General features: G+C 43.0%; 1 protein-coding gene across 1 annotated transcript; it reads left to right on the top strand.

Annotated features, from left to right (window-relative positions):
* Positions 1 to 1,035: 1,035 nt before the first annotated feature.
* CCNA1 (cyclin A1) lies at positions 1,036 to 9,517 on the top strand (the record flags this gene model as incomplete). Its single annotated transcript, XM_082675531.1, has 8 exons — positions 1,036 to 1,200; positions 4,076 to 4,322; positions 4,509 to 4,633; positions 5,306 to 5,529; positions 6,849 to 7,053; positions 8,015 to 8,128; positions 9,025 to 9,158; positions 9,466 to 9,517. The coding sequence occupies 8 exons, from the start codon at positions 1,036 to 1,038 to the stop codon at positions 9,515 to 9,517; spliced, it is 1,266 nt and encodes a 421-aa protein (XP_082531657.1).
* Positions 9,518 to 10,131: the final 614 nt, after the last annotated feature.

Raw genomic sequence — 10,131 nt, 5'->3', positions numbered from 1 at the left:
TTCCAAACCCCGGCCATCGCGGGGTGGGCCTCCTTCCTCCCTCCCAAACATCTGCCACAAGAGGCGCAGGTACCCACGGCGACCGCCCGCCCAGGCACGCCCAAGCACGCCCGAGCAGGTCCGGGTAGGACGAGCCGGGGCCCGTCGCCGGTTGCCCCACCCGGCTCTGAACGCCCAGTAGTCGCCTGCGTCCGCCCAGAACATGCCAGGTGAGGGGACGCCATAGTGATGCGGCCTCAGAGCGCGCACGCCCCCTGCGGTTGGCATGGAAACGGCCCCGCGAGGCCCAGGAGCTCCGCTGATTGGCCGATTTGACAGACGCGGGGAGGAGGTGTTGAAAGTAAATAGCTCTGAGCGCTGGGCCACCAAAGCTGGGACTCTGGCTCCCTGACTGGAATCTATTAACATCTCTGTCTCCTTCCGCCCCGCCCCCTTCGGCGGCTCCTCATTCCCAGTCTTCGTGTGCACTTGCTAATTGTTTGAGACAGATGTATAAAGATATAAGACGGAGAAGAGCGAGGCCCGCTGTGGGTTCCAAGCAGGTTTTGGGGACTTCTGACTTGTGGGAGGAGGGCCGCGGAAGAGCACCCTGCTTATCACTTGGAAAGGGACGTACTTTCCCACAGTGATGTATCCTGGGTCATTTGTTTGCAGGCAGGGGGTTGGTGGGGTGACGAATAAGCATAATAGCCCGGAAAGACACGGGCTTGTAGATTTGGACTCCCAATTAACGTGGGGCTTAGCGTCTCGGCTTGGAGGTTTGTCAGACGTCTCTCTCTCTCCTACCAGCTGTCAGCCAGATCTTGGAAGAAAGCCTGGAGAGATTCAAATCACTGTTTTGGTTCAAAGCAGCTTTGATCGCTCGCACGGTGGCTTAGGCCCTTTCAGCCCTAATAATTGCAGGGAAGATATCTGTCACAGTGCTCTCTCTTCTGGAGATTCACTGCATCCTTGGAGCCCCTGGTGGAAGAGGTTGACTAACCAGCTTGTCTGTTTCTCCTTCCTTGCTAGCAGTAGCCTGTGGAGACTGAGGCTATGCATCTCAGCAGCTCCAAGAGTGGAGTAGTGCTGGCTCCAGTGTCCCGAGGTCCTGATGCCTGTCAGATGATAACCAGAGCCCAGCTTGGCCAGGATCCGCCACAAAGAACAGTACTAGGGGTGCTAACTGAGAATGGGCAGTACAGGAGGACCTGTGGCCAGGTAATGCCTGAGAAGAGCCGGGAAGGCTGCTCGCTGAGAAGGGCTCTCATGTCTTGGTGGGAGGTGGGTTTCTCTTGAAATTTTACCTCCAAACTCTTCTTGAGTATTCAACCATGGAATCTGGACTATAGGGACATTTTTTTTTTTTTAAAGATCACATTGTCAGGTCCCTTTTCCAGCTAGAAACATGAATAATTTTCTTTCTTATTTTGCCAATATCAAGGAAATAACACGTACTGTTTAGGTCAAGTATGTGTAAAGTCAGTTAAGTTCTGGGCTAAAAGGAAATGTGAATGCCCCAAAATAAACTACGGAACTGGGGATCTTCCAGATTGGAGTGGTATTCAGATTGATCTAGGCTGTGCCTGAAGCATCCTGGATAACCTTTGTTAAGCTCATTGGTGATGGTGTTAGAATCAGGATTGGATCAGCTATACTAGATTACCTCCAAATGCATGCTTCAAAAGTCGGCTTCTCCTCGGGACAAAGGACAGTTAGGCAAACGGATCATGGGCCATCTGATATCAGTTGCTTGTGCTTAACTGATCAAAGGTACCTCCCTTAACAGACTGTAAACAAATTCAGACACTTAAAATGCGAATGAGGAGTTTGGATCCTTAAGAATGAATTTTGAAATTAAAAAAAATATTCCTCAAGTATGTTATTAAGCAAGCTTCTCATAACTGTGCCTTAAGCCTGTACTGCACATCTATAGTGGAATGAAGTTGGCAATAGTACAGTGGAATAGGTGGGCAGGTATTCTTTCCATTGTATAGGTGAGAAAATTTGAGAGGTTTAAGAACCCCCCACCCCCCAAAAAAAGCCATGATGGAGGCCAGGTCAGAAGCCTCATCTACTGACTCATCTACTGACTGTTCAAGGCATCTGTGTTTTGGTGGCATCTAGTTATGGGAGAAAATTACCCAAAGTAATCTGTTACAAGCTTTGGAAAAAACTGAGTAAAGGTGGTTTTAACAAACTTAATTTGCTTAGCGATGTTTACTTCTTTAAACTTGAAGTCTAAAACCTCTCATGAATTGGTAGTTACTCCTATGCTCACTTTAAATTCATAACCGTTAGCTAACCTCTATGTTGCCAGGCACTACCTCTACATTTCCCGGTTCTATTCCTCTACAACCTTCTTCTAGAAACCGTCTATCTTATACTTTCCCTTCTCTCTATCCTCCAAAGCCTCTATCTCCACCCTTCCTCTCAGCTAATAACTTTATATCCTATTTTCCTAGAAATATAGATGCACCCAGAAGAGAATTTCCACATGCTCCCATGTATCATATACTCTGCCATCCCCCTCCTGCTTCGTGACCCATGTGTCCCTGCTCTCATGTAAGGTGAACCCCCATGTGTGCAGCACACCTGATGCCCTCTTGCCTCTTCAAGGATATCATTCCATCAGCTCTTCTTTCTCAGTTTTCTTTTCTCTACTGGGTCAAACCCAGAAGCATGCAAATATATTGTGATTTTTTTTTTTTTTCAGTCTTAAAAACCTTTCAGCTACAAAGCTCTTGGCAGCAACTGTCCCATTCACGACAGTGTTTCTTGAGAGTTTGCCTACTGTAAACTCCATCAGGATGAGGATTTTGCACATCAGGTTTTGTGCTGTATTTCCAGTGTTTAGAATAGTGCCTGGACAGGGTAGCATGCAAGTGTTTGTTGAATGAATACTCTGTCTCAAATTCTTCTCTTGTTGTCTTTGACTCAATTCTTAATCCTTTCCTTACTTGACTGATTGGCGGCATTTGACACTATTGATCACTCTTTATTCCTTGAAATAGTTTCTTCTCTCTCAGCCTGGAAAACACGGCTTTCTCCTGGTTTCCCACCTAGCTCACTGGCCACACCTCCTCAATATCTTGGTTCTTCCTCATCCAATATCTAAAAGCTAGAGTGTGCCAGGGCTTAGTATTTGATCTCAATCTGCACGCACTCCCTTAGCAATCTCTTCAAGTCTCCTGGCATTAAATACCATCTATCTGTTGATGACTCCTTCTTCTATCTCCAGTCTGGACCTCTCAGCTATGTTGCAGGCTCACATGGTGAGCTGCCTACTTGATGTTTCCATTTGGATCATGCAGTAGGCATCTCAAACTTAGGCGAAACCAAACACCAACACTGGCCCCAGACTGCTCTTCCCAGAGTCTTCCTCATCTCAGTAAATGGAATATCCACCCTTCCTGTAATTCAACCCCAAAACCTTTGTCATCCTTGACCCTTCTTTTTCTTCCACCCCACATCTAATTTGCTGAGAAAATACTATTGGCTGTATTTAAAAAATGTCCAGAACCTCATGTATTATTCTCATTATGTCATATAATAAGGTTCTACATCTTATAGGAGAATTTATGCATAGTATGCATTTCTAAAATCATCATGTTTCTAAGTAACTAGGTTTAAATGGGACCTTTACAGGAGCCTGTTGACTAAAAGTTAACTATTTAAGGAGGACAATAGGAACTCAGTAACTATGTGTCAAGAACCTTGCTGGGTTGGTATAAAAGCCTGTCATGCTACAAGCACAAAAACTGATTTACAATTTTCCATCCACATGTGGTACCTAGTTCACTTTGGAGGAGAGCTATAGTTTTTCTTTTTTTCTATAATCTTGAGTTCTCTTTGATAAATACATGAGGAAGATGACAAATTTTAGGTAGCTCCTTTCCCAAATGTCAAATGTAGACGAAGATAAGGGCAAAGTCATCCTTGGGAAGCTTCATTTTCTGAAATTCAATTGCAGACATAGATATTTCAATTTAAGATTCCTCTCATCTTTCCAGCCTGCTGGTTTGAGTCACATGGGTTCTTAGCACCTATGAGGGCTACGGGGTGGCCTCTAACAAGAAACTTAACCCTTTTCTAGGGGATCACAGCACTCAGGTTTTTCTCTGGGTCAGAAAATGTCTTCCCTCCAGCTGGAAAGAAAGCGCTGTCTGCCAGCGGGGTTCAGGGGCCAGCCAAGCAAGGATTTGACATGTACATGGACAAGCCTGAGCAAGGCGACAGAGACAGCTGCACAGGGCGAGAGGGGATGGCATTTGAGGATGCCTATGAAGTAGACACCAGAACACTCAAGTCAGACCTTCACTTCCTGCTGGATTTTAACACAGGTAATGGGACTCATCTGTGGCTGATGGTACCCTGTCTTTGTAATCATCTGCAGCATTTAGTAGCATATAACTAGCAAGAGAACACCCTGAGTAGTAACTATTTTCACAACTGCCTGTAGAGGGTTAGTGGATGGAACTAGTTTTTAAATTAAATGTTCTTACCTGATACTGTTGAACCCCCTGCAGTTTCCCCTATGCTGGTAGATTCATCTCTCTACTCCCGGTCTGAAGATGCATCAGATTTTGGTACAGATGTGATAAATGTGACTGAATATGCTGAAGAAATTCATCAGTACCTTAGAGAAGCTGAAGTGAGTTTTCCCAACTTCTCCTTCAATTGCCAGCACCCCAAGCACTTCATATTAAGATAGTTATACACTCTTGGCCATAACCATTAGTGAATGGCATTCTTGTGACATCTAAACATGAGAACATTTATGAAAAATAATAGTTGTGAGGTGAGTAGCAGTTATTTGGACTATTTCTCTTTGACTCAAAGGGTTTGTATGGGGCTTCCCTGGTGGCGCAGTGGTTGAGAGTCCGCCTGCCGATGCAGGGGACGCGGGTTCGTGCCCCGGTCTGGGAAGATCCCACATGCCACTGAGAGGCTGGGCCCGTGAGCCATGGCCGCTGAGCCTGCGCGTCCGGAGCCTGTGCTCTGCAACGGGAGAGGCCACAGCAGTGAGAGGCCCGCGTACCGCCAAAAAAAAAAAAAAAAAAAAAGGGTTTGTATGTTAAGTATTTCACTCTTGGGGATAATGATTATTGCCATTTTTCCCCTCCTTTAAGTCATCTGTTAACTAATTGCATTACAGAACCAGAATTTCTCACTTTCTTCCATATCATGGTAAAGATTTATCTGGCTCTTGACTGAGTTTCCTGCTAACCTTTGCTCATGAGATTTTTTAAAATAGCAACTGTTCTGTGGTGTAATCTTTCTAACATAGCAACTATTTGAATATCAAAACTCTTTCCCCAAACAGATAAGACACATGCCCAAAGTGCACTACATGAGGAAACAACCAGACATCACAGAAGGCATGCGAACAATTCTGGTGGACTGGCTGGTTGAGGTGGGAGAAGAATATAAGCTTCGGGCAGAGACTCTCTACCTGGCCGTCAACTTCCTGGACAGGTTTCTTTCCTGCATGTCTGTTCTGAGAGGGAAACTGCAGCTTGTAGGAACAGCAGCTCTTCTCCTGGCTTCGTAAGTGTTCTTCAGCTCAAATAATGTGAAACTTCAGCCTGTCAAAACACTTGATTTCCGTTCCCATTTATTGGAGGAATGCAGTGCTCGATAAGTAAAACTTATTCATGCCTCCTTTGATAGAATGTCATCATTTTTACAGTGTTTACTGAGAATCTGAGTCTTACCATATGTTCACTTTTCCATTTGGATGTTTAAGATCCTCTTAACAAGAAGTTCAATATCATGACTAAGGCAGCCATCAGCTCAAATTCAGGATCCAATTTAACTATTTTGTGGTGTAGTCTTTTGGCTGTATTCTAGTATGAGTAAATGTCCTATTATAAGAGATTTTGGTTACATAAAAGTCTTCTCTTCATGATCTAGCAAGTGACTCATAATAACACAGTTTATTTGGTTATAGTGAATAAGCTATTTTAGCTGGTCCCTGTTACTATCAATCATTCATAACAATATCTAATTGTGTAGAAAAGGGCTAGGTTGTGGCTAATATTCTTTTAAATAAGTGACCTGCTAGTGAATGGTAGTTTCCTTTCTATTCTTCTGGTCTCAGACATAATACTTATTAATGCCTAAAATATTGCAAACATTTCCCTACAGAAAGGAGAAACAAAACCAAAGAATCAATAACTGTGAAATTGTATCATTATCTATCTCTTGGATACATAGCATCTTTTGCTAATTCAATAGAGAAAACTGAACACGATCTTTCAAAAAAATCTAAGACCAAAGGAGTTTTTTCCTACCATGTGTTCAACATAACATTCTTTTCCAAAAGATGATTTGGGGCTTCCCTGGTGGTGCAGTGGTTGAGAGTCCGCCTGCCGATGCAGGGGACATGGGTTTGTGCCCCAGTCTGGGAAGATCCCATATGCCGCGGAGCGGCTGGGCCCGTGAGCCATGGCCGCTGAGCCTGCGCGTCCAGAGCCTGTGCTCTGCAACGGGAGAGGCCACAACAGTGAGAGGCCCACGTACCGCAAAAACAAAAACAAAAGATGATTTGAAGTCTATAGAATTAAGAGGAATTCACCCACATGTCTGTCATTCAGAATCTTTCAGCATACCAGAAGCCAAAACCTAAAACTCCCAGTTGGAAATTGTTTCTTTACTATCTCGTAGCAGTAAGTACGACATATCCTTGTCATACTCACGTTCTTGTTCTGGAAACAAGCTCCTCCTCTTTTCACACCTGTACCATGTCGTGATTTGTAAGTGATATTTAAGTCTGCAAGGGCCATGTGACAGGCATGGTTGTGACAGCACAAGAGGGAGAGCACAGGGTCGAAGCTTTACTTCCCCAAACTCTTTCCCTTTTGTAGGAAATATGAAGAAATATATCCACCTGGAATAGATGAGTTTGTCTTTATAACTGATGATACCTACACAAAACAACAACTGCTGAGAATGGAACACCTGCTCCTGAAGGTCCTGGCTTTTGACTTGACAGTGCCAACCACCAACCAGTTTCTCCTTCAGTACTTAAGGAGGCAAGGGGTGTGTGTCAGGACTGAGAACCTGGCCAAGGTAGGCCACATGACTTCCAAGAACTTCAGTGCCAAATGGATAAAAAAAGCAGCCTCCTTCAGTTCTTCCTTCCTTTTCAGTTCTTTGCCTTGGGCCCAGAAAAGCTTTTTGGCAACTGGAAGAGAACTAATTCTAAGAACATGACTTTTGCTTACGAGACATTGCTATTAATCGTGTTTGGCAGACACGGGTTGTCTAATCACCCAGGTCTTAGAAAAAATTTAAGCTTGGAAACTGTTCTCTTGTTATATACAGACCACATACAAGCAATACCTCTTAGGTTTACAGAATGGGAACAAGATAAATATGGCTCTATTTGGCTCTAATCTAATCCTAACTTGTTAAGTAATGAAGCACTATTTGGTCATTTGGAGTTCTAAACTTTAGTTGAAGGCACTAAAGTATTGGTTTGGAAAACTTGGTTTCCATCCATAATGATCTAATATATCTGGTATTTATATGCCATGCAAAGAGTAATAAGGATGTCTCTATAAATTTCCCAATATGTTTCTTTTAATTTGATAAGTTCCCATTGGTACTGTTCTAGCCTATGAACTGCATGTATTTGCCTGATAAATTAATAGCTTTAACATGGACATATTTTTGCCTTTGGCTGAAGGCTCTAGTCTGCTCCAGTGGCCAGAGCAATGCTACTTGACCAGCATAAACCTGCACTACTATAGTATAAGTAACCCATCACGTATACTGTATGGTTAGGCCAAATACTTGCCTATCCGTTTTGAAATTTACTTGAAATTCATTACAACGTAAATGTTATTCTGGTTATGGACAGGCATAGCAATTACTAACCCAGTGAATAATTTTGAGCATCTATTTCTGCGCTCATCACTAGATGCACACTGAACAAAGATGACACAGTTTGTCCCCTTGACATTTCTAGGTTTGCTTGTAACCTTAGTCAAATTCCTAATTCCAATGAGATTTTCTCTCTTGTGCTTAGTATGTAGCAGAACTGAGTCTCCTTGAAGCTGACCCGTTCTTGAAATACCTTCCTTCACTGATCGCTGCAGCTGCTTACTGCCTGGCAAACTATACTGTGAACAGGTACTTCTGGGTAAGTGCTTGTTGCTTCTTTCTAGATGAACCTCAAGGCCTATCTAAAGTCTGCTCAGTAACCCTGAAGGCTTAGAATGGGCTGGCCTCTTGTGAAGGAGAGTTAGTTTAATAAGGAACTGGTTGCCTTGCCAGCAGACTACAACGTGCCGCTGAGTACTGCAGGTCAGTCTTCATGGCTTGGACTCAGTGGCTTAGCTCACTGGGGAGCAGAGGTTGCAGGAAGTCAAGGGGATGGTGGTGGCAAGCTCATTGAATGGAAGCAGGTCTGGAAACCTCAACACCCACCTTTATGCAAGGAGGGCTGTTGTAGTATAAGCATTGACCACTTCAAGGCAAAAGATGTTGACTTTTCCCCTCTGTGTAAAATAACCTGGGTCCAGTTAGGATGGTCAGAGGTTGTATCAGGCTTTCAAAGGAACAGGGCAGTTAGCATTGCTTCTTGGCTTGTGACGGTTGGCAAGATTAGAGATGGGCCCCTTAGATTTGGTTCTGAAGGCTCACTTTGTGCTACAAGAGTGGGGCATCTACTTTTATTTTTCTAGAATTCTTAGTTTTTATTCTGAATTTGGCTAAGACTCATTCATATGCTATTTAAATAGAGTGTACAGGTAAGTAGAGGCCCTTTAGAGGCCAGTAAAAAATCCTGCTCATGAGAGAATAAACTGTCCCCAAATTGAGCATTATAATTGTACAATGTGAGCAAATTTAGAATTCTGTTTTTCCTAATATCTTATTTCTAAAGACTCTGAGGAAGGATTACAGTTTCTTTTGAGATGAACATGGATACTCACTAAGTGATTAATCTCCTTTATTTCACCGTTTTATCTTCAGATTTCTGATATCTTATAAAGCTGTATGATGCAATTTTCTTCTTTTGTCTTTTGTTTTGATTAGCCAGAAACCCTTGCTACGTTTACAGGCTATTCATTAAGTGAAATTGTGCCTTGCCTGAGTGAGCTACATAAAGTGTGCCTGGGTATTCACCACCGACCTCAGCAAGCAATTAGGGAGAAGTACAAGGCTTCAAAGTAAGCTCCTGAGATTCTCTTACCTGGGCTCACTATTTAAAGCTTTAACGAGTGATAGTAATTTCAGAATTAAAAACACAACAAATTGCATATCTGGTGCGAGGATGGAAGAGTAAGGTTTCATGTCAAATCAAGAAAATCAGTTTGGAGGGGCCTAGATTTATAACTTGTCAGCATTGTAGTACATCTAGTCAGCCAGCTCCTTCCTTTCTGTTAAAACTACTAGAAAGTTTTCTGTGGCCCACATGAGATTTTATGAAACCAAAGTCCTTGGCTTGTGCTGAACTTGCTTTGGGTCTTATTTCAGGTACATGCACGTGTCTCTCGTGGAACCACCCGCAGTCCTTCCTCTACGATAAGTTTCAGAACCGAAGTGCTTTCAGAACTTAATCTCCAGATCAACAGAATTGGTCTTGATTTTTATAGGTTTCTGCAGGTTAGGTCAAACTAGTGTTGCTATGATATAGATGACATATTTTTTAGAATGTAAATGTATTGAGGTTCTCTTAGACATTGGTAGCTTGTAATATAGTCTAAACTTCCTAAAGAATAAACAACTTGCCTTCTGACCACGTGTTAGGCTTATTTACTGATTTCCATGGCTGACACACCTGCCTGGAATTTTAGTTGAGAGTATTACAAATGTCATCTTTATTTCAAGAACGCTTCTGTGTTGGTTTTATAAATCTGGCATGCTATTAGGATGAAGTGTTCTGAGGAATCCAGAGACTTTCATGTGTGGTAAATAGCTACTCGGAGACTCTTTCCTTCCTGTCTTTTTACTCCTCATGTAGGTCTCCATAAGTTGGCAAGGGATGAACTCCAAGCCTAAACAGATTAGTGAAGGGATGTAAACAAGCACGGTCTATTCTAGTTTCTCTATTGGACCCTAGGCAGTAAAGACAGTGGGTTGAGGACTGAATTGGTCGGGTAACTCTGAGAGGTAATTTACATTTAATTCTAAGTCAGGGAA

This window comes from Grampus griseus (assembly GCF_964374135.1).
Source record: "Grampus griseus genome assembly, chromosome: 18".
Classification (NCBI taxonomy): domain Eukaryota; kingdom Metazoa; phylum Chordata; class Mammalia; order Artiodactyla; family Delphinidae; genus Grampus; species Grampus griseus.
Note: the sequence above shows the minus strand (reverse complement) of the source record. Positions and strands in the feature narration are given on the sequence as shown.